Source organism: Zalophus californianus, chromosome 6 (assembly GCF_009762305.2).
Source record: "Zalophus californianus isolate mZalCal1 chromosome 6, mZalCal1.pri.v2, whole genome shotgun sequence".
Lineage (NCBI taxonomy): Eukaryota > Metazoa > Chordata > Mammalia > Carnivora > Otariidae > Zalophus > Zalophus californianus.
In genome coordinates, this window is record NC_045600.1 from 82,769,523 (window position 1) to 82,794,807 (window position 25,285).

At 39.3% G+C, this 25,285-nt stretch overlaps 1 protein-coding gene and 1 non-coding gene across 4 annotated transcripts in view; one reads left to right on the forward strand and one right to left on the reverse strand.

Moving 5' to 3' along the window:
- Positions 1-3,995: 3,995 nt before the first annotated feature.
- TRNAS-GCU lies at positions 3,996-4,077 on the reverse strand. Its single transcript has one exon. It is a non-coding gene; the product is annotated as a tRNA-Ser (tRNA).
- Positions 4,078-4,258: 181 nt separating this feature from the next.
- The window catches only part of KNL1 (kinetochore scaffold 1), a 59,424-nt gene continuing 38,397 nt past the window's right edge, over positions 4,259-25,285 (forward strand). Inside the window, exons 1-5 of one of the 3 annotated variants that reach the window (XM_027572321.2) lie at positions 4,259-4,545; positions 14,902-14,955; positions 16,547-16,586; positions 17,726-17,785; positions 23,028-23,089. In XM_027572321.2, the coding sequence (XP_027428122.2) occupies positions 14,921-14,955; positions 16,547-16,586; positions 17,726-17,785; positions 23,028-23,089 (197 nt within the window). In that variant the 5' untranslated portion in view covers positions 4,259-4,545; positions 14,902-14,920. Of the gene's footprint in view, positions 4,546-4,656; positions 4,887-14,901; positions 14,956-16,546; positions 16,587-17,585; positions 17,622-17,725; positions 17,786-23,027; positions 23,090-25,285 lie in introns of those variants that run through there. The other 2 variants (XM_027572322.2, XM_027572323.2) reach the window with 2 other exon arrangements.

Genomic DNA, 25,285 nt, shown 5'->3' on the forward strand with positions numbered 1-25,285 from the left:
ACAAAGGGGATGCTTTTGTGTGATAGCATGCAGCTCAGGGAATGATCTGAGCAAAGGAAAATAATTTTCAGTTGGTGTTGCAGGCACAAAGAATAACTGGATTCACTCTTGAACTTCTTCAGGCCTTGTCATGACTGTCTTCCCAGAAATGGTTCTCCAGTGAGACCATACTTCCTAATGGTAGGAACAGACTGAACTCACTTCTGTCATTGCCTGCCTCTCAAAACCAATCTTTTTTTTTAAAGAGATTTTTTTGTGTGTTGTTTTTAAGATTTTATTTATTTATTTGAGAGAGAGAGAGAGCATGAGAGGGGGTAGGGTCGGATGCAGAAGCAGACTCCCTGCTGAGCAGGGAGCCCGATGCGGGAATTGATCATACCTGAGCCGAAGGCCGTCTTTTAACTAACTGAGCCACCCAGTCGCCCTCAAAACCAATCTTTGCAAGCTTTGCAGCCCAAGGTCTGGGTTTTTCATGCAAGAATTAAGAAACCAACTGGGGGCACACCAAAACAAAACAAAAAACCCCAAAACCAAAACCAAATTCTTTGGATTTCAATTCTTCCTTCAAAGCTATGTCCTAGAAGGGCTGCTGACCATCACCAGTTAAACACGGAACCATTCTTCCCAGAGCACCTCATTCTCCGAGGACAGTGGGTCTTCCTGAAGCTGGACTTGGAGAATGAAGGCCCATTCCTGGGCCCTGAAGAAATAAGTAAGTTGGAATACCTCGGTAATACCTTTGACTGCGCAATGACTTTTTTCTCTTGTGGTCTTCCAGAGGGTGAGGAGCCCTGCAATAGTTCAGGATAGGCCTTGTGAAGACGGACCCTGGTGTTGATGGAGAATGGTTTCCCTGACCTGTGGCTTGTTGACAAATTTCAGGGAGTAATGGAGATCTTTCCAAAGGTAGCAGCCATTCCTCTAGAAGTACCTTGTCCAAGTCTTGCAGTTGCAGCTGTGCCAGTAGATGGCGCCTCTAACTCTTACTGCCTTATTACAAATGTATTTTTCCATTACCAATCCAAGGTGTCCCCAGCCCACCCTGCATTTTTAAATAATCTGGCATGTTGTTGATTCTTTTGATTCTCTTAGAAAAAGTTACAAGTAAGCACTGTTCTTACAGGTGAAGAGATTATAGCAATGCAAAACACTGGAACTGTCATAGCAAGTATTACTGAAATTTCATATGAAAGAAATCACAAATGAACTAAGCATGAAAACAGGTAAAGAGCTGAAGAACAGAAAAGTGAGCTTCCACTCACAAGCTTGTTTTTTTTTTCTCTAGACACTTCCAGTGCTTTGTATTTTCAGAATTTCTACAGCTGAAGATGTTCCTTTGGGAAAGTAATCCACTCACTTTTATTTGTACAGACTGGATACACTGATAGATCTTACCAGTTTTCCAAAGGAAGTCATCACTGCAAGAAGCAGGCGTAACTCAGAGACACTGCAAGAAGCAGGTATAACTCAGAGAGGTGATGCAGTCTTGTGATGCAGTCTTGCCCAATTGGCCATTTATTTAAATTTTTTTAAAGATTTTATTTATTTATTTTTTTAAAGACTTTATTCATTTATTTGACAGAGAGAGACACAGCGAGAGAGGGAACACAAGCAGGGGGAGTGGGGGAGGGAGAAGCAGGGGGAGTGGGGGAGGGAGAAGCAGGCCTCCTGCTGAGGAGGAGGCCTGATGTGGGACTTGATCCCAGGACCCTGGAACCATGACCTGAGCCGAAGGCAGACGCTTAACGACTGAGCCACCCAGGCGCCCCAGATTTTATTTATTTATTTGACAGAGAGAGACACAGTGAGAGAGGGAACACAAGCAGGGGGAGTGGGAGAGGGAGAAGCAGGCTTCCTGCTGAGCAGGGAGCCCGATGCCGGGCTCGATCCCTGCGATCGTGACCTGAGCTGAAGGCACACGCTTAACGACTGAGCCACCCAGGTGGCCCCTGATAGGCCATTTAAATACTGTCTAGCAAATGCTGGGGTAAACCCAGGAGTAACCTAACCAGGAGGAGTGCAAAGCCCCAGAAGCAAGAGAAAGTACGGGGACTAGTTACAAGGAATCTAAGATGGGGCTGCGGGTTGCAGGGCAAAGGGAGACTTTGTTGATGGGGATGATATCTAAGCTAAGATCTGAAGGAGGAACAGGAACCAGGCAGGCAGGGGTGAATGGGAAGGAGGTACAGGGGAGCAGAAACATGTTCCAGGGAGAGGAGTAGGAATAGCATAGGTCTTAGGCGTAGAGAGCAAATCTGAGTTCAGAATAAGTTAAGATCAGTGTGTTCAGGGCACTTTAGAAAAGTCTCAGAGGTTCTTAACTTTTTTTGTGACATAGACCCCTTTGGCAGTCTGGTGAAGTCACTGGGTCCCTTCTCAGAATGTTGTTTTTAAATGCATAAAATTAAGTTTGTTGGAATACAAAGGCAACAATTATGTTGGAATACAGTTATCGAAATAGTTTTAAAATCTGTGATATTAATAATAATATAAAATACTGTATGTACTTCTTTAGGAATGCATAACTTAATGACAGGTCTAATAACTATTATTTTGAAGTAGTGATGAGCAGGTAATGGGATATAAAAATATGTGATTTCTCTTGGTAACAAAATTACAGTTAAGGTTAATATTACCATAGTTCATTGCTTACCTTTATTGAAGGCAGTACTTTCAATGATAGATTAGTGAAAATAAATATGCACTTTTTCCTCCAACCAAATAACCAATTGAATTCTTATGAATGTGGACTCTAATGGACTCCTTATGAATGTGTGGAACCGGGCTAGAAACCCTTCTTAAGAGCAGGGTGGCAAATGGATTGGAGAGCAAGGCTGAAGACAGGTGCTGGGGCGACCCAAAACTCTCAACACAGAGAGGCGTCAATATCCCCCAAGGGATTTGGGTTTACGTGGGGAGGAACCAGTGACACCAGTGGGCAAGGGCTTCTGCCTACTCTCAGTGCTGCAAACCTTGCTGAAGCACCAGCCAGGTGCCAAGTTCTATGGCACTATGCAGTGTGCACAGCCTCGTGGGAGAGAGAACAGGTAAATCATTTCTGCAAGGGATTAATGAGCACTAAATACTAATCTCCAGCACGGTATTGAATGGAGATTAAGACCCAGCAGAGTTCGACAGACTTGGATTACACTGCCCTTTCTTACATAGTTATAGAAGCTGTATAACCTAGGACAAGTTTATCTTCCAGTGTTCTCATTTGTAAAAAGGAGTAATAAAAATGTCTATCATGATCATAGGGTTATGACGAGTTAAAATGATGTAATTCATTGCGGTGCCTGTAGGTAATAAATACTGGATAAACAAAGGTTAAATATGAGTTGAATGAATGTGCCTGATGACCTTTGAAGAGAGGAACCCCTCTATTCTATTTCTGTCCCCTGTGTCTCCCTCTCTGTTTAAATCTAAGAACAGTTTTAACACTTTCTTCCGTGGTAAGGTAGCCATGTTTCAGGTCTTCAGTCTCTGGCTTCTAGATACTGCTAAGTTTCTCCATGTTGTCAACATCTTTTTAATGTTTCCCAGTGTATACTTTTCTTGAGCACATGCAGCCTGCTGGGGGCTGGAAGAGAATCTTGAACACTGTGTCTTATAGTAGCTTTTGCAGTGATAACCTGGTATGTCATAGTAAGGACAGGTATTAAAAACTCCGCGGTAGGGGGTTTATGATAACTGAAGTCCCGCACTCAGAAGCTAGGTTAATTTAACATGGAATTCTATGCACTGTTGTTTACTTCATATAAAAAGATAATAAATGAAGCACACACGTCTTCTGGGATGTTTCTTTCTTTTTTTTTCCCCCCCTCTTGTTTATCTGTGACGTTGGAATGCTCCAAAAGCTGTCTTCTAAATACCTCAAGCCAGACATTGACGCTGCCAGAGTAAATCGAGTAGTAAACCGTAACTGGACTAGTCAACTGTTTTCTCTCGTAAATAAATTTACATTGATCTGAGGCAAAAAAAAAAAAAGCTACAGTCGACGAGGATGGGATTCGAACCCACGCGTGCAGAGCACAATGGATTAGCAGTCCATCGCCTTAACCACTCGGCCACCTCGTCCCCGAAGCGTATTGCTTCCTGGTAACTATAGGGAGTAATACTAGGGGGCTGTGACGCAATGTTATGGAAGCCGCCATTTTGTACGGAAACAAAGATCTGATCATTTTTACAGCAAGTAATCAAAAGAAGATGGCTGCTCCCACGATGTGAAGGATCTACAGTGGAGCGGGACAAAGGAAATTCGATGGAAAATAAGATGGCCTTTAAGGAAATAAAATTGATATACAGACTGGGAGGGAAGTTTGATTAACGGAGTCAGGAAGGGGGTTGTTCCGGAGTCTAAGGGGCGGAGCCGACGCGTAGAGCGGCTTTGCGCATGTGTAACAGCTAGGCGGTTAGATTTGAATACTTCTCTGAGGTAGTCTGGGCGTTGTGAGGTTAGTCGGTGGGCGGCGGCGGGCTCGCTCTCTGAGGAGCGCGCGGACCCCAAACAAGTCTGAGGACCATTTGTCAAGCAGCTGGACTGCGGTGGGTAAAGAGAATGACCCTTTGTTCCAGGCTTCCGGGGCGGTGGGCATTAGGTTTTTTCTGGGCGCTCTGAAGGCTCAGTGGGGGGTCGTGGGGACGCTCCCTCCGCCAGGCGGCCTCCGAAAGCGCTGGGCCCAGAGTAGAAGTTTCTGCCGGGTTGCGGGGCTCTTTGCCCACCTGAGCCTGCACTTTGTGCGCCTTCCTCTTCCCTAGCACTTCTCCCTCCACACCTGAGCCCCTCGGGCCTGCTCGGATTGCCGGTCCGCGGCGCCCCGCCCCGCCATCTTCTGTCAGGGCTCCGGGACTGTGCCTCGCACCCCTTCCCTAGGGGACTCCCGGCGGTTCGTATTTCCGACTCGGTCTTTTTGTAGCTATAACTGAAGTGACAGCGTTGAGTGGTTTTCAGCGCTCGGCTGGTCGCTATTTATTTACTGGCAGCACTAAACCGACATTCGGTTTCCTGCAGTTACAATAACGTTAACAGATAAAGCCAGTATTAGTAAGCCACAAACGAGTTTTGAAAATATCTCCCTGTGTCCATTAGTAGCTCGGAGCTTATTAAAGCCTCTTTTTCTTGCTGCTTATCTCAGTACTGAGTTTAAGGAAAAAAATTCTCAGATATTGCCGATTGCAATTTTAGAGATAAGTTTGTAGAGATATGATGGAGAAAACCAGAGCAGAGCTTACTCTAGCTAGATACTAAGATTGAAGTTTTCACTTCAATTGAATTGGATCAATAGAATTCCTCAGATATTTAGTGGGATCCTTGTCTTGCGCTAGGGCCGGGAACGAATGATTCAGAGTCCCTAATCTGGAGGGATTTTCAGTCCAAAAGAGAGAATAATTAACATTCACAAATAACTAAAATACAAGACAATGTAAAGGATTATAGGACTTTGTAAGGTGCTATGGGAGCACAGAAAAAGAGTTTATTTGATGCTTTTGGCCCTGGAGACTAGAGGAGGCTTTGTGGAGAAAGGGGCATTTGAGGTGGAACTTGAAGGGAAGGATGCCTTACAGAGATGAGTCAATGTAAGATTTTGCTAATTAAAGGTTGGGTTCAAAGCAGTATAATTCTCCTTGACTTGATTGGCTGGAAATGTTTACAAGATGACAAATAGATACAAAAATGTTTGGAGTGGTAGTATCAGTGACATGCTTGATGCTGAATAAGAGTATAGTAGAAGATAATCTAGATATTGTTAGTGCTGTCCAGTAAAACTTTCGGTGATAATGGTAATGTTTTATATTTGCACTGTCCAGCATAGTTCCCCATTAGTCACAAATGACAACTGAACACATGCAATGTGGTTATTGTGACTAAAGAACTGAATTTTAAGTTTTATTTCATTTAAATTAAATTTAAATAGCTACTGTATCAGATAGCACAGGTCTAGAGCCTGTTATCAGTGGACACAATGGAATACATTAACCCTAGAAATTGGTAGTGAAATGCAGGAGTAGCCAGAGTCAGAGAGTAAATGTTTCAGGTTTTGCATTTTACGTGGTCACCAGCATGGTCTCTGGTGTATGTTCTTCTTTGTTTTTGTTTTGTTTTGTTTTGTTTTTTCTTTTTTGTTTTGTTTTCTACAACCCATTCAAAATGTAGAACAAAACAAAACAAAAAACACTCTTAAGGGCCCATTTGGCCCAGGTGCTGTAGTTTGAAGACTTCTGGATTATTTAGACTAGTAATTCCCAAACCTTCTTGGCTCATTGGTGCCCTTAGATCAAAAGAAATAACTAACAGTTCCATTTATTAAGTCATTAGGTCCAAACAACTTAAAAAGTTGTTAAGTTGAAATAAATTTATGTTTTAGTAGCCATTTGAAAAAAATAATATGCATAAATTGGAAGAAAAAATAGTATTTTTATTTTATGCTTAAATAATCACAGTTATTTACTAAATGGCTATGTGTGCCTGTTGAACACTACACAACTTCTCAAATCTTGGAATCATATAGAACACTGCCACCCTCATTTCCAGTATCACATTGATAAAAAGTACTTGCTTCATATCATAACAACTGCCAAAAATCCAGCTTTGCAATAATATATCATCAAACTGAATGTAATACAAATGGGTACTATTTTGAGCTAGTAATCCACACAGTGCCTGACAGATGTCAAAAATTGCTGTTTCTCTCAAAAATTTAAAATATCCCAGGACACTTCTGTGAGTATGCTATAGCACCCCTGGGTGCCAGGTGTACAGATTTAGAACCAATGAATAATTAGTTAATGTGGCAGTGACCAAGAGTTCAACCATAACAGCATTTTACAAGTGAAGTTTAACATGATGATCTGGGGTACCCTATTTCTGTTGACGGTGGAACTTAATAGTTGTATAATAAATAGAATTTTTTTAAAAAAAGGAGGATTTCAATAAGCTCTGAATCTCATCACTTACTTAAGTGCCAACTGGTCTGCAGGTTAGACAGGAATGATGTTCAATGACTATTTCAAACAGTGAAGATGTTTAGGTGATCCTGATGTGATAGTATTTAATATTTTTATCTGTGAATTTTGAATACGTCACTGAATTTGGTAATATTCCCAAAAGGAGAAAAACTATGCAAGTCAGTGATTGTAAAGGTAACTTAAAAGATTGTTTCTTAATTACTCATTCAGCAAATATTTATTGAGCTCCTATTATTTACAAAGCATGTGCTAGTTTCTTAGAATGTAACAGTGAGCATAAGAGACACCAGGCTTATTCACATAGAATTTATTGTTGGGGCACGGTAGTTTGGGGAAATACTAGGGATAATTGATTTACATAACAGACTTTTAAATTGCAGTTGTGGTAATGCTACAAAAGAGACATACACCGTGCTACAGAGTGCTTTTCTTGGCTTTTTTTTTTGCCAAGAGAGAATAGCAAATATAAATTCAGTGGCTTGGGAAAGAGCTTGTGTGTACAGGAATAAAAGTGCCAGTGTGGCTAGAATAGCGAGGAAGACAGTGGCATGAAATGAAGTGTGAAGTCTGAAAGGCAAGTGGAGACCCAGGTCTTGGAGAGCTTTATAAGTCCTGGTGAAGAGTTTATTCTCATTACCACGGGAAGCCATTGGAAGCCATTAAAGGGTTTTAAGTATGGAGTCTCTTAAACGTAACTTACGTTTAAGAAGATAACTGTAGAGAATGTAGAGAAGGGAGTATGGAGGATAAGAGTGAAAGTAGGGAGACCATTGAGGTGAATATTGCAATAGTTTACGTGAGAGATAATAAGCTTGAAACTATGATGGAGGCACTGAAGATAGTGAATGCATTTGGGATAAATATTGGAAATAGAACTACTAAGATTTGGGGATGAACAGAATTGGAAATAGGTGTCAGACCTGTTTAATCTCAGAGGGAAATGTTCAAAGTTTCACTGTTAAGTTGATGTTTGCTGTTGGTTTTTTAAAATTTTTTTAATTTTATTTTAATTTTTTAAATTTTATTTTATTTAAATTCAATTAATTAACATAGAGTGTATTATTAGTTTCAGAGGTAGAGTTCGGTGATTCATCAGTTGTATATAACACCCAGTGCTCATTATCTCACGTGCCCTACTTAATGCCTGTCACCCAGTTACCCTATCCCCCCATCCTCCTCCCCTCCAGCAACCCTCAGTTTGTATCCTATGGTTAAGAGTCTCTTATGGTTTGTCTCCCTCTCTGATTTTGTCTTGTTTTATTTTTCCCTCCGTTCCCCTATGCTCCTCTGTTTTGTTTCTTAAATTCCACGTGAGTGAAATCATATAATTGTCCAACTGACTTATTTCACTTAGCATAATACCCTCTAGTTCCATCCACATCATTCCAAATGGCAAGATTTTTTTTGATGGCTGAGTAATATTCCATTGTGTGTGTGTGTGTGTGTGTGTGTGTGTGTGTGTGTGTGTGTGTGTGTGTGTACCACATCTTCTTTATCCATTCATCTGTTGGTGGACATCTGGGCTCTTTCCATAGTTTGGCTATTATGGACATTGCTGCTATAAACTTTGGGGTGCAGGTGCCCCTTCAGATCACTACATTTGTATCTTTGGGTTACATACCTAGTAGTGCAATTGCTGGGTTGTAGAGTAGCTCTATTTTTAACTTTTTGAGGAACCTCCATACTGTTTTCCAGAGTGGCTGTACCAGCTTGCATTCCCACCAGCAGTGTAAGAGGGTTCCCCTTTCTCCACATCCTTGCCAACATTTGTTGTTTCCTGACTTGTCAATTTTAGCCATTCTGACTGGTGTGAGGTGGTATCTCATCATGGTTTTGATTTGTATTTCCCTGATGATGAATAATGTTGAGCATTTTTTCATGTGTCTACTGGCCATTTGGATGTCTTCTTTGGAGAAATGTCTGTTCATATCTTCTACCCATTTCTTGATGGTATTTTTTCTTTTTTGGGTATTGAGTTTGATAAGTTCTTAATAGATTTTGGATACTAGCCCTTTATCTGATAAGACATTTGCAAATATCTTCTCCCATTCTGTTGGTTGTTTTTTGGTTTTGTCGACTATTTCCTTTCCTGTGCAAAGACTTTTTATCTTGATGAAGTCCCAATAGTTCATTTTTCCCCTTGCTTCCCTTGCCTTTGGAGACGTGTCTAGCAAGAAGTCGCTGCAGCTGAGGTCAAAGAGGTTGCTGCCTGTGTTCTCTAGGATTTTGATGGATTCCTGTCTCACATTTGGGTCTTTCATCCATTTTGAGTCTATTTTTGTGTTTGGTGTGAGGAAATGGTCCAATTTCATTCTTCATGTAGCTGTCCAATTTTCCCAACACCATTTGTTGAAGAGACTTGTCTTTTCTCCATTGGAAATTCTTTCCTGCTCTGTTGAAGATTAGTTGACCGTAGAGTTGAGGGTCCATTTCTGGGCTCTCTATTCTGTTCCATTGATCTGTGTGTCTGTTTTTGTGCCAGTACCATACTGTCTTGATGATTACAGCTTTGTAATAGAGCTTGAAGGCTGGAATTGTGATGCCTCCAGCTTTGGTTTTCTTTTTCAGCATTCCTTTGGCTATTTTATGATTCCATACAAATTTTAGGATTATTTGTTCCAGCTCTGTGACAAATGTTGGTGGTATTTTGATAGGGATTGCACTGAATGTATAGATCGCTCTGGGTAGCATTGACATCTTCACAGTATTTGTTCTTCCAATCCATGAGTATGGAACATTTTTCCGTTTCTTTGTGTTCCTCAATTTCTTTCATGAGTGTTCTGTAGCTTTCAGAGTATAGATCCTTTGCCTCTTTGGTTGGGTTTATTCCTAGGTATCTTACGGTTTTTGGTGCAATTGTTTTTTTTTTGTTGTTGTTTTTTAAAAGATTATTTATTTATTTGACAGAGAGAGACACAGTGAGAGAGGGAACACAGCAGGGGGAGTGGGAGAGGGAAACGTAGGCTTCCCGCAGAGCAGGGAGCCCGACTCGGGGCGCAATCCCAGGACGCTGGGATCATGACCTGAACCGAAGGCAGACGCTTAACGACTGAACACCTGGGCGCCCCTTTTTGGTGCAATTGTAAATGGGATTAATTCCTTAATTTCTCTTTCCCTGTGTCATTCTTAATGCATAGAAATGCAACTGATTTCTGTGCATTGATTTTATATCCTGCCATGTTGCTGAATTCCTGTATGAGTTCTAGCAATTTTGGGGTGGAGTCTTTTGGGTTTTCCACATAGAGTATCATGTCACCTACAAAGAGTGAGAGTTTGACTTCTTCCTTGCCGATTCAGATACCTTTTATTTCTTTATGTTGTCTGATTGCTGAGGCTAGGACAACAGTGGTGAGAGTGGACAGGCGTGTCATGTTCCTGACCTTAGGAAAAAAGCTCTCAGTTTTTCCCCGTTGAGAACGATACTTGCTGTGTGCTTTTTGTATATGGCTTTTATGCTATTGAGCCATGTTCCTTTTATTCTTACACTGTGGAGAGTTTTAATCAAGAACGGATGCTGTACTTTGTCAAATGCTTTTTCTGCATCTATTGAGAGGATTCTGTGGTTTTTGTTCTTTCTTTTATTATTGTGTATATCACATTGATTAATTTGTGGATGTTGAACCAACCTTGCAGCCCAGGAATAAATCCCATTTGGTTGTGGTGAATAATCCTTTTAATGTACTGTTGGATCCTATTGGCTAGTATCTTGGTGAGAATTTTGGCATCCATGCTCATCAGGCTATTGGTCTGTAATTCTCCCTTTTGGTGGGGTCTTTGTCTGGTTTTGGGATGAAGGTAATGCTGGCCTCATAGAGTTTGGAAGTTTTCCTTTCATTTCTGTTTTTTGAAGCAACATCAGAAGAATAGGTATTAATTCTTCTTTAAATGTTTGGTAGAATTCCCCTGGGAAGCCATGTGGCCCTGGCTCTTGTTTGTTGGGAGATTTTTGATTACTGCTTCAATTTCCTTGCTGGTTATGGGTCTGTTCAGGTTTTCTATTTCTTCCTGGTTCAGTTTTGGTAGTTTATACGTCTCTAGGAATGCATCCATTTCTTCCAGATTGTCTAATTTGTTGGCATATAGTTGCTCATAATATGTTCTTATAATTGTAGTTCTTCGGTGTTGTGATCTCTTCTCTTTCATTCATGATTTATTTGGGTGCTTTCTCTTTTCTTTTTGGTAAGTCTGGCCATGGGTTTATCAATCTTATTAATTTTTTCAAAGAACCAGCTCCTATTTTCGTTGATCTGTTCTACTGTTCTTTTGGTTTCTGTTTCATTGATTTCTGCTCTAATCTTTATTATTTCTCTTCTCCTGCTAGGTTTAGGCTTTATTTGCTATTCTTTCTCCAGCTCGTTTAGGTGTAGGGTTAGGTTACGTATTTGAGACCTTTCTTATTTCTTGAGAAAGGCTTGTTGTGCTGTATACGTCCCTCTTAGGACTGCCTTTGCTGCATCCCAAAGATTTTGAACAGTTGTGTTTTCATTTTCATTTGTTTCCATGAATTTTTAAAATTTTTCTTTAATTTCCTGGTTGACCCATTCATTCTTTAGTAGGATGCTCTTTAACCTCCATGTATGTGATGATCCCAGTCTTTTGGTACCGGTTGAGATCTGATTTTTTGACCCAGGATGTGATCTATTCTGGAGAATGTTCCATGTGCCCTCGAGAAGAATGTGTATTTTGTTGCTTTGGGATGGAATGTTCTGAATATATGTGTGAAGTTCATCTGGTCCAGTGTGTTGTTCAAAGCCCTTATTTCCTTATCAATCTTCTGTTTAGATGATCTGTCCATTGCTTCACTATTATATGTCCAGGTATTGACCATTTTTATTGATCCTTAGGGAGGTTCTCTGTGCCTCCTGGACTTGAATGCCTCTTTCCTTCCCCAGATTAGGGAAGTTCTCAGCTATGATTTGCTCCAATATACCTTCTGCCCTCTTTCTCTTTCTTCGTCTTCTGGGATCCTAATTATTCTAATATTGTTTCGCTTTATGGTATCACTTATCTCTCGAATTCTCCCCTCGTGTTCCAGTAGTTGTTTATCTCTCTTTTTCTCAGCTTCTTTATTCTCCATTGTTTGGTCTTCTATATCACTAATTCTTTCTTCTGCCTCATTTATCCTAGCCATTAGAGCCTCCATTTTTTATTGCTTCTCAGTAATAGCTTTTTTTATTTTGTCTTGGTTAGATTTTAGTTCTTTTATTTCTCCAGAAGGGAGTCTCTAGTGTCTTCTATGCTTTTTTCAAACCCAGCTAGTATCTTTATAATCGTTATTCTGAACTCTAGTTCCAACATCTTACTAATGTCCATACTGATTAGGTCCCTGGCAGTCAGTACTGCCTCTTGTTCTCTTTTTTGAGGTGTTTTTCCATCTTGTAATTCTGTCCAGAGAAGAAAAGATGAACGAGAGAACAAAATACTAATATGGCAACAACAAGCCCAGAGAAATATACACTAAACAAATCAGAAGAGACCCGAAACCAGAAAAAAAGAAGAAGAAAAGAGAGAATATAATTGAATAAGTGAGCAGAATAGAGCAATACATTGGATTCTGTGTGTATTTTGGTCTGTTTTTTTTTAGAAAATTAGATCCCAAAATTGTAAATAAAGAAAAACTTATATATACAAAAATAAATACAATGGAAGGATAGAATATAACTGTAAAAATGGAAATTAAAAGACAAGAAAAAACAAAAGAGAAAGAAGAAAAGCAACAACAAAAAGGAAGGGATATAAACAGGTGAACAGAACAAAGCAATACATTATCTCCTGAGTGTATTTTGGTAGGATTGTTAGAGGAAACTACATCTAAAAATTGTAAAGTACGAAAAACTTATGTATACAAAAATAAAATTAAATACATTGAAAGGATATAGTGTAACTGTAAAATGGAAATTTAAAAAGACTTTAACAAAACAAAACAAAAACAAAAGGAAGAAGAAAACGAGAGAATATGATCAGGTGGGCAAATAGAACAGAGCCATACACTAGATTTTGGGTGTATTTTGGTCTTTTAGAAGAAATTGCATCCCAAAATTTTAAAGAAAGGAAAACTTTTATATATATATATATTATATGTACACACAGATACAAAATAAGATACACACATATAAAATAAAATGAAATACAATGAAAGGATAGAATGTGACTGTAAAAACGAAAATTAAAGATTTTAAAAGGAGTTGATAAAAAATTGGTTGAAAAAAGAAATAAAATTTTTTTTAAAAAGAAAGAAAATTTAAAAAATCAAAATTTAAAAACTAAAGAATCATGGGGGAAAAGCCATGATTTCTTTGTGCTGGAGTTTTGCAGTTCTCATTGATCGGTAAACTTGGTCTTGGCTGGATATTCTTGCTGATCTTTTGGGAGAGGGGCTTATTGAGTTGATTCTCAAGTGTCTTTGCCACAGGCAGAATTGTACCACCCCTGCCAGGTGCGGGGCTAAGTAATCCGCTCCTCTTTGCTCTCTCTGGCTTTTGTTCCCTGAAGGCTTTCCACGCAGCTTTAGAAGATGAAAATGAAAATGGCAGCTTTTCAGTCTCCAGCCCCAGGGCGGAAGACTCCGGGCCCGCTTCTCAGTGAGGCCTCAGAGAAAAACAATCACTCCTCTCTCCCTGGTCTCCGGCCGCACTCAGTGCTCACCTGGCCTGTGACCGAGCATCTCTATCTCAGGCACACAACCCCGTTTTGAGACTCCAAACCCATCAGACTCCTGTGGTGTGCTCTCTCGCCACTCCTCCCAAGGGAGGAAGGGGGATCTTTCCAGTTCTTCTGCAAGCAGGGGCCCGACTGTGCCATGGATCCTGGTTTATGGCAACCCCGAGCTGAGAGCCCACTCTTCGGCTCACTGATTGCAGCCAGCTTCCCCACTCCGATGCCTGGGAACTCTGCCACACTCAGGCACCCCTGGTCTTCCTGTGACCCTGAGGATCCTGAGACCACACTGCCCCAGCTAGGATTCCATCCCCGCTTAGCAGCCTAAGGGACGTCCCTCACCAGAGCAGACTTCTAGAAGTTCCGATTTTGTGCTCCGCTGCTATATCACTTGCAGGTAGCCTGTTGAGGGAGGCTCCCCGCCCCATGGTCTACCCTCCCATATATTGCCTTGGATTCACTTCTCCGCACCTCCTACCTTGCAGAAAGTGGTCACTTTTCTATTTGTAGAGTTGCAGCTATTATTTTCTTCAATCTCTGATTGAGTTCGCAGGTGTTCAGAATTCAGCTTTCTAGCTGAATTCCTGGGACCAGAGGAAATTAAGGTCTCCTACTCCTCTGCCATCTTGAACTCTCACAATCAGCTACACTCTTTTAAATGTTATTTTTATGTCTTAAAGTTTTTTTGCTGAGTACTTATAGTTGAATTTTCATAACACAAATATGTATATTATGCACATCCAGTGTATTTTTTTTTAAAGATTTATTTATTTGAGAGAGTGAAAATGAGAGAGAGAGTGCATGAGAGGGGAGAGGGTTAGAGGGAGAAGCAGGCTCCTCGCTGAGCAGGGAGCCCGATGCCGGACTCGATCCATGACCTGAGCCGAAGGCAGTTGCTTAACCAACTGAGCCACCCAGACGCTCCTCCAGTGTATTTTGATACCTAATTGATTTCACTGTGGGATTAAATTATTATATAATCCATAAATTCTTATAAACTAGGTCAATTTTTTTTGAACCGTTAATGCCCTTATCATCCCAATCAGTTAGTCACTGATTTTTATCTTGAATATGAGAATTTTCCAGAAGTATTAATTATAATGGAGTACTTTAAACTCAAAATTTCTCGTTTTATAGCCCCATAGCGTAGCTTTTTCTTCCCTTTTTTCGGTCTTCCCCCAGAAAGTAATCCTGAAGTTACAACTTTGCTATTAATCTCTTCATAGTTTTTAACTTCTTTTCTTTCTCACCTTTTCTAATGTTGTGTGTTTTTTACAGAAAAAGGTTTTCTTCAAAAATGGATGGGATGTCTTCAGAGGCTAATGAAGAAAAGTAAGTTCATGTAGTATAGCTAAAAATGTTAAACTCTTTATCAGAGAAAGATACTTTTCTTATGGATAAGACCTATTGATAACTTCTGAAATCTTTTTCCATTCTGTTCCAGGGAAAAGAAATAAATGTTACAAAGTCATAGATCTCTTTGCCATATCTTTGTGTTTATATATCTAAAATCAAAACTAAGAGGGACTTTAGAGACCACCTCCCATCCCTTCAATTTAAGGATGGGAAAATTGGGGTGCCTGGGTGGCTCAGTTGGTTAAGTGACTGCCTTTGGCTCAGGTCATGATCCTGGAGTCCCAGGATCGAGTCCCACATCAGGCTCCCTGCTCAGTAGGGAGCCTGCTTTTCCCTCCGACCCTCCCCCTTCTCATGTTCTCTCTCTCTCTCTCACTCTGTCACTCTCTGAAATAAATAAGTAAAATCTTAAAAAAAAGAAAAGGATGGGGAAAATATTAAAAACATAAATAAGGATGGGAAAATTGAGGCCCAAGGAAATGAAAAGATTCTAAAATTGGCGTCACAAACTGTGATGGTGGCCTGTTTATAGTCTACAGATTTTTCCCCCCTAAACAATGTTTTTAAATTTTGAATTAGTTGCTAAAATTTTCTCATGAAAAATCAAGTGCAGGGGCACCTGGGTGGCTCAGTCTGTTGAGCGTCCAACTCTTGATTTTGGCTCAGAGCGTGATCTCTCGGTCATGAGATCAAGCCCCGCGTGGGGCTCCGTGCTCAGTGCAGAGTCTGTTTGAGATTCTCTCTCTCCCTCTGCTCCTCTTGCTGCTTGTGCAAGCTCTCTCTCTATTTCTCTCTAAAATAAATAAAAGCTTGGGGCGCCCAGGTGGCTCAGTTGTTGGGCGTCTGCCTTAGGCTAGGGTCATGATCCCAGGGTCCTGGAATCGGGCCCCGCATCGGGCTCCCTGCTCAGCAGGAGGCCTGCTTCTCCCTCTCCCACTCCCTCTGCTTGTGTTCCCTCTCTCGCTGTATCTCTCTCTGACAAACAGATAAAATCTTTTAAAAAAATTAAAAAATAAATAAAATCTTAAAAAAAAGAAGAAGAAGAAAGAAAAAGAAAAATTGAGTGTAGCAACACTGGGCTCATATTCTTATGGTAAAGGCTAACCTGATCAGAATAAGGACTGTGACCATTATACTAAGCGGGAACTCTCCATTATCATCTCAACACCACCTATTTTCCTTGTATCTACTAACTGATCTGTTTGGCCACCATAGGCATTTGAATTTTCAAAACCTGATTTAAAAATCACACAGTAGTAAAACCAGAGCTAGAGTATCTTGATTTATGACCTATTTATCTTACAATTGTACCTCTGTAAACATGGTACATTATGTTGTGCAGATTGTTTTGCAGGCGATATTCTTAAGAGTATACAATATGTATTTTAAAACACTGACCTTCTAAATACTGACTTTAATGTCTTATAAATTTTGCTAAGTAAAAGTGATACCATGTGTTAAGTGAAAGTGATGGCCAATTTAAAAGCATGTAAAAGGTGCTGTGATGATGGCTTTTGGAAATTTAGTCTTTTACCAATGTGTCTATAAATTTTTTTTCCTTTTTCAGTGACAATATGGACAGACCTGTTAGAAGACGACATTCCTCAGTAAGAAACATGACGTTAATAATTGTTACCTTTGGGGCGCCTGGGTGGCTCGGTCAGTTAAGCAGCTGCCTTCGGCTCAGGTCATGATCCCAGTGTCCTGCGGTCGAGTCCCACGTTGGGCTCCTTGCTCAGCAGAGAGCCTGCTTCTCCCTCTCCCTCTGCCTGCCACTCTGCCTACTTGTGCTCTTTCTCTATCTCTGTTAAATAAATAAATAAAAATCTTAAAAAATAATAATGATTACCTTTTATTGAATGATGACTGTATGTCGCAGTAATTTTGACTATAACATGACCATCCCACTTCCACTGGCTCCTATTGCTCTCTGGATACTCAAATATTTACCTGCTTACACAATTCTGTAAATATACTAAAATTTGTATTTTATGAATTTCATGGTAATTTTATGAATTGTATGCCATGTAAATTATACGTTAATAAAGTTTAAGAATATCTTTAAATAGTATAGTAATACACAAAAAATCCAACTCAAACTGATTTAAGCACAAATTTTATTGGGTTTTGAAATTGAAAAATCCAAATATAGGGATGACTTTTGGCACAACATAACTGACCAGGGGTTCCAATAATATCACCAATATTAGGATTTTTCTCTCACTTTTCTACTCTGACTGCTTCCTCTGGGTAATCTCCATTTTACGGAGAGGCCCTCTCCCCATGATTACTACAGTACCTCTAGCTTTCCCAACTGCTAAATGAAAAGGTGTCTATTTCCTCAAGATAAAACAAAAACAAAGGATTTAGGATTGAATCATATTGGCTTGACTGTCTTGTTATGGATCAAGTCCTCCTTCCTGAACCACTCACTGTTGATGAGAGAATATCATTTGCATATTGTTCTAGACCAGGGCTACATGTTGTGCCCTAGGGTTGGGGTGGAGCTTCACCCAGACCACAGGGGATGAGAGTAGGCAAAATAATTGAGGAAGGTGGGCAGTAGAAGGAAATAGATGCCAGATATTTAAACCAGCCACAAGATACAGCACTGAAGAGTACGAATTTGAGGAGTTTTAGAGGTTTTCACAAAAATTTTAACATCTCTACCTTTCTCCTATGGTGGAATTTGAACTGATTATTAATATTAATACCAGATTTTCTTGAATAATTCTAATTCTTCTAGATTTTGAAGCCCCCAAGGAGTCCTCTTCAGGACCTCAGAGGTGGGAATGAAATAGTTCAGGTAAGTCTCTAATGCAAATGCTTTATAGATGACTATTTTCAGTGATAATTTTAATAGGAACTTTATTAGCTATATGAAGAGAGAACATCATAAATGATTTCTAGTTGAATGTGTACAAGTGAGCATCCAGTGGCTATCAGATTAAAATCCGAACTCTTGAGTACGCTGGCACTCTTAATTTTTAAGTCCAGTTTACTTTTCCAGCCTTTCTTGCCACTCTTACACATGTATCTCACCATTGCTTACTATTCTGCAAACATGACACAAACTGTCAAGCCTGCAAGAATTTACATGAAATATCTCCTCTATTTAGATGATTAGTCCTTCATTCTTCTTTGTCCTCCCAACATTCTATTAAAAAATTTTTTTGGAACATTCTGAAAAGTAGCAGGAATTTTATAATGAATGCTCATATAATCATCACTTAGATTCTTTAATTAATATTTTATCATACTTGCTTTATTGTAAGTCTATAGCCCTCATTATTTGGTAATTCCTATTTTCCTTTAAGACTCAACTTCGATATTGCTTCTCTCAGAAAATCATCCCTCAATACCTTCCATTATAATTGTTTGCTAATGTCCATTCTAAATTGAGAACTCCCTGAGGGTGGGAACTTTATCATGTGTTTTTTCAACTTATTGTGCCTGATATAGTTGAATTTCAGTACATTTTGTTGATTGATGAAATGCATATAGTTTTGGAGACCATATAATTCTGAATGCACACTCTACTCTGGCTTCCCTAATCTTTCTATTTCTCAAATGCCTCAAGCTTTTTCCTGTTTCAAGGCCTCTGCACACGTTCTACCTAGAATGCTTTCTCTCTACCCAGCTCTTCATCTGACTGATTTTTAACTAATCCTTCAGGTCTCAAATATACTTCCTCAAAGAAATCTTCCTGATTCTTAGGCTAGATTAGTTTTGTTTTTTTTTTAAACATAGTTTTCCTATATAACACTCATCACACTTTGAATTTTATATTTGTATAGATTTTTTTGTTTTTATGTCTATGTTACCATTAATACAATAGAGTAGGGAATCATTTGTTTCCTTTACCACTATTTTTCCATCACTCAGCACAGGACCTTTTGCATGTGTGTGTGTGTGTGTGTGTGTTTTAAAAATGTAATGAGGGGCGCCCGGGTGGCTCAGTCATTAAGCGTCTGCCTTCAGCCCAGGTCATGATCCCAGGGTCCTGGGATTGAGCCCCATATCGGGCTCCTTGCTCAGCGGGGAGCCTGCTTCTCCCTCTCCCACTCTCCCTGCTTGTGTTTCCTCTCTCACTGTGTCTGTCTCTGTCAAATAAATAAATAAAATCTTAAAAACAATAAAAAATAAAAATGTAATGAATGCTGAATGAGTAAAGGACAGATTCATAGACTCAAAGCTTTAAAACCAACAGGACCTCACCAGTAATCTTAAATCCAATTTTTTAGTTTTATAGAAGAAAAAAGAGGTCCAAGGGTGTCAAATTTTTATATAAGCCCACACAGCTAGTAAGTGGCAGACTTCACATCTGAGCTGTAATCTCCTAATTTCTAGTTCAGTGCTCTTTCCAATATAGCACAAAAATTTCAGTTTTTCTTTCTTTTTTTTATTTTTTATTTATTTTATTATTATTTATTTAAAGATTTTTATTTATTTGTTAGAGAGAGCACAAGCAAGGGGAGCAGCAGATGGAGAGGGAGAAGCAGGCTCCTCACTGAGCAAGGAGCCCGATGTGGGACTTGATCCCAGGACTCTGGGATCATGGCCTGAGCCGAAGGCAGACACTTAACGACTGAGCCATCCAGGCGTCCCTTTTTTTTTTTAGTAAGAAGTATATTAGTCTCTGTTAGTTTCAGTATATACTATGGTAGTATTATTGTCCATATTAAGCTCGAGGCCACTTGTAGTATCTGCTAGGGTATTAACAGAGAGGATGAACATTCCTGATTCTTTCTTATAGTAAGACATGCTCAGGTATTAAGAATTAACATAGTAAAAGTCTCTGTGGATTTATTTCTCTGTCATTTGCTTTTTGTATTTGGTATTTATGTGAGTAAAAAGGTTTGCTCTTGTTAAAGAAGATGAGGGAAAATAAAAATAGCATTTTACAATGAAAAGATGCTCAGCATCACTAATCATTAGAAAAATGCAAATCAAAACCACAGTGAGATATCACCTCATATCCATTACAATGGCTACTGTAAAAAAAAAAAACACAACAGAAAATAACAAGTACTGGCTAAGTTGTGGAATAATTGGAAACCTGGTACACTGTTGGTAGAAATGTAAAATGTTGTAGCCACTATGGAGAACAGTATGGTGGTTCCTCAAAACATTAAAGTAGAATTACCATATGATCCAGCAATTCCACTTCTGGGTGTATACCCAAAAGAATGGAAAGCAGGGTCTGGAAGACACTTACACCCCTGTCATAGCAACATTATTCACAATAGGCAAAAGGTAGAAGCAAACCAGTGTCCATTGATAGATGAATGGATAAACAAAATGTGGTATCAATGGAATATTATTTGGCCTTAAAAAGGAAGTTCTGATACATACTGCAACAAAGATGAACCTTAAGGACATTATGCTAGGTGAAATAAACCAATCACAAAAAGACAAATACAGAGCCCCTTGGTGGCTCAGTCGGTTAAGCATCTGACTCTTGGTTTCAGCTCAGGTCATGCGCTCAGGGTCGTGAGATTGAGCCCCACATCAGGCTCCACACACAGCGTGCAGTCTGCTTGAGATTCTCTCTCTCCCTCTCCCTCTGCCCTTCCTCCTGCTCTGTCTCTCTCTCTCTGTCTCTCAAAAAAATAAATAAAAATCTAAAAAAAAAAGGCAAATACTTTATGATTCCACTTATGAATTACCTAATCAAATTCATAGAGACCAAAAGTAAAATGGTGGTGCTAGGAGATTGGATGGGGAAAGAGGACTTGTTTAATGGATATGGAGTTGCAGTTTTGCAGGATGAAAAGAGTTCTGGAAATTGGTTTCACAACAATGTGTATACCTACTTAACACTACTGAATTGTACACTTAAAAATGGTTAAGATGTATTATGGTAAATGAAATTAATAGTCACAGAAGGACAAATACTTCATGATTCCACTCATATAAGGTATCTAAAATGGTCAAAATCATAGAAGCAGAGAGCAGAACCTAGGTTGCCAGGGCCATAGAGAAGGGCAAAATGGGGGTTGCTAACAACAGGTATGAAGTTTCAGTTATATAAGGTAAGTTCTAGAAATCTGCTACACAACATTGTGCCTATAGTTAACAGTATTGAATTGTGACCTGAGCTGAAACCAAGAGTTGGACGCTTAACCGACTGAGCCATCCAGGCACCCCATAAATTAAATTTAAAAAAGTGGTTAGGATGCTAAATTTTGTTATGCATATTTTACCACAGTTAAATTTTTTCTTAAATCCTAAAAATAGTATAATAAGTTTACTGTAACAGGCCACATATCACTTGCTTTGTCCCCAGTCTTCTTCTTTTTTTTTAAGATTTTATTTATTTATTTATTTATTTATTTATTTATTTATTTATTTGAGTGGGGCTGGGGGAGAGAGAGAGAGCAGGGAGAGGGACAGAGGGAGAGGGAAAAGCAGACTCCCAGCTGAGCAGGGAGCCTGAAACAGGGCTTGATCCCAGGATCCTGGGATCATGACCTGAGCTGAAGGCAGACGCTTAATCTACTGAGCCACCCAGGTGCCCCTTAATTCTTCTTAATAGCAAAACAATCATTCACTTAAAAGGAGAGAGAAAAAGTAAGGGACAGTAATCAACTTCGTTAAATATATGTTTGTGTTGGTATGCTTATTACCGTTCACATGGAAAATCATATTCATGGGCACCTGGGTGGTTCAGTCATTAAATGTCTGCCTTTGGCTCAGGTCATGATCTTGGGGTCCTGGGATCAAGCCCCGTGTAGGGCTCCCACAGGGAGCCTGCTTCTCCCTCTCCCACTCCCCCTGCTTGTGTTCCCTCTCTCCCTGCGTCTCTCTGTCAAATAAATAAATAATATCTTTTTTTAAAAAAAAAAAAGAAAATCATGTTTGTTAAGTGCATTGAGATATTTCAGAGAAATAAATAATTACCAAAATTAGTGATATCACATTAACTCCGAATAAGACTTGGTCTCTGTCTATAGTACTTTGGAGACCTAATTCACAGTAGTTTCAGTAAGAATCATACCATATAAGAAAACAATCAACAAAACTGAAAAGCAACCTATGGAATGAGAGAAGATATTTGCAAATGACATATCAGATAAATGGCTATCCAAAATCCATAAAGAACTTACCAAACTCAACACCCAAGAAGAAAAAATCCCATCAAGAAATGGGCAAAAGACATGAACAGACCTTTCTCTAAAGAAAACATTGAAATGGCTAACAGACACATGAAAATTGCTCAACGTCACTCATCCTCAGGGAAATACAAATCAAAACCACAATGAGACACCACCTCACACCAGTCAGAATGGCTAAAATTGACAAGTCAGGAAACAACAGATATTGGGGAAGATGCGGAGAAAGGGGAGCCCTTTACACTGTTGGTGGGAATGCAAACTAGTACAGCTACTTTGGAAAACAGTGTGGAGATTCCTCAGAAAGTTAAAAATAGAACTACTCTCTATGACCCAGCAATTGCACTACTAGCTATTTATGCAAAGGATACAAAAATAGTGTTCCAAAGGAGCACATGCACCCCAATGTTTATAGCAGCAATGTTCACAATTGTGAAAATATGGAAAGAGCACAGATGTCCATCAACAGTTGAATGGATAAAGAAGATGTGGTACACATGCACGCACACACACACTGGAAGATTATTCAACCATCAAAAAGAATGAAATCTTGCCATTTGCAATGATGTGGAGAACTAGAGGGTATTATGTTAAGCAGAATAAGTCAATCAGAGAAAGACAACATATAATTTCACTCATGTGGAATTTAAGAAAACATGAACATAGGGAAAGGGAAAGAAAAATAAAATAAGATAAAAACAGTAAGAGAGGCAAACCATAAGAGTCTCTTAACTATAGGGAACAAACTGAGGGGAAGTGGGAGGGAGTGGGGTAATTGGGTGAAGGGCATTAAGGAGCACTTGAGATAATGAGCACTGGGTGTTATATGCAACTGATAATCACTAAAAACTCTACTCTGAAACTAATAATACACTCTATGTTAACTAACTTAAAAAAGAAAAAAGAATCATACCATATATTCTCTGCCCTTAGGAATCTAATACTTTGAGAAATAAGAAAAGCTCTCGTCGAGTCAGCTTTGCAGACACTATAAAGTAAGTTGGAAGGAGGAATGATTAAAATGTTACAGGTAATGATTTTTTGTGTATCAAACCAGGTATGTTGATAATAACTGACTTGGATAATCTGGGTTTTAATTACATAAGCATTAGAGAATTATTATTAAAAAATTGTTATTCAGCATTATGCTTGAGAAACATTGAAAGCATCACCTCTAAAGTCAGAAAAAAAACCCAGCTATGTCTTAACACTGTTAATTTAACATTGTATTGAAGGTGCTAATAAAAATAGAGGAAGTGGAGTTCTAAAGATTGGAAAGATGGGGTAAATCTATTACCTTATGCAAATTAGATACTTGTATATTAGGAAAATATAAGAATATCAAGTGAGTGGTGCCTGGCTGGCTCAGTCGTTAAACGTCTGCCTTCAGCTCAGGTCATGATCCCAGGATTCTGGGATCGGGCCCCACATCGGGCTCCCTGCTCAGCAGGGAGTCTGCTTCTCCCTCTCCCCCTGCTTGTGTTCCCTCTCTCACTGTATCTCTCTCTGTCAAATAAATAAATAAGATCTTTAAAAAAATATATCAATTGAAATACCTGTGCAGACAATAAGTAGCAGGATACAAAAATAATATATGAAAATTGGTATATTCCTATATATAAATAATAACCAGATAGAAGATAAATACCTTTTTCCCCATTGTATTAATATTTTATTGCTATGTATTTAATAATAAAAGCATATAAAGGATAAACCTTTACTGAAGGATACTAAAAAATTGTGCAAATGAAGTTTTAACAAGTTTCTGAATAAAAAGAGGAAGCCTGCTTCCCCCTCTCCCTCTGCTCCTCACCCCTGCTCGTGCTCTCTCTCTCGCTCTGCTCTCTCTCTCAAATAAATAAATAAAATCTTAAAAAAAAAAAGATTCAACATCGCAAAGATGTTACTTTTCCCTAAATTATTAATTTACTTTTTCACTTTAAATTTTAAAGGTTTTATTTATTTGAGAATGAGCATGAGCTAGAGTGTACAAGCAGGGGGAGCAGCAGAGGGAGAGAGAGAAGCAGACTCCCCACTGAGCAGGGAGCCCAGTGCAGGGCTCTGTCTCAGGACCCTGAGATCATGACCTGAGCTGAAGGCAGTTGCTTAGCCTACTGAACTACCCAGGTGCCCTTAGTTTTTTAAATTGATTTATTTTAGAGAGAGAGTGTGTACAAGTGGGAAGAGAGGTAGAGGGAGAGAGGAAGCAGACACCACGTGGAGTGGAGAGCCCAATGTGGGACTCAATCTCACAACCCTGAGATCATGACCTGAGCCAAAATGAAGAGTCAGGTGCTTAACTGACTGAGCTACCAAGGTGCCCCAATTTATTAATTTAATTCTTATATATATTGTTTTCATGATTATTTTCTTGATGGTTAGCAGTATATTTGTATTTCTTCACTGATTCAAGAGTTGTTTAATAGGGGTGCCTGGGTGGCTCAGTCGTTAAGCGTCTGCCTTCGGCTCAGGTCATGATCCCAGGGTCCTGGGATCGGGCCCCACATCGGGCTCCCTGCTCAGTGAGAAGTCTGCTTCTCCCTCTCCCACTCCCCCTGCTTGTGTTCTCTCTCTCGCTCTCTCTGTCAAATAAATAAATAAAATCTTAAAGAAAAAAAGTTGTTTAATAGAGAATTTTAAAATAGCCAAGTGGTAAGGATATTTTGTTGTCATTAATTTTTAGTTATATTGCAGAGAGTGTTAATCTGTATTATTTTGATTTTTATTAAAATTTTTTTAATAAAAAATACATTTTTGTAAATGATCCATAGGTATTTAAAAAGATATTTTGGGGGCGCCTGGGTGGCTCAGTTGGTTAGGCGACTGCCTTCGGCTTGGGTCATGATCCCGGAGTCCTGGGATCGAGTCCCGCATCGGGCTCCCCGCTCGGCGGGGAGCCTGCTTCTCTCTCTGACCCTCTCCCCTCTCATGTACCCTCTCTCTCTCATTCTCGCTCTCTCAAATAAATGAATCTTTAAAAAATAAATAAATAAAAAGATATTTTGTATTTTAGGGTGTAGAGTTTGATATATGTCAATTATATCTACCTTATACCTTATGTTATTTGGAACTTCTATAATCTTAAGTTTTATTCACTTTAATCTGCATGAATTAGAGGTAAATTAGTGTCCTGCTGATACTGCATCTCACTCTGTCTCTATATTTCCAATAGTTTTTCTTTATGAATATTG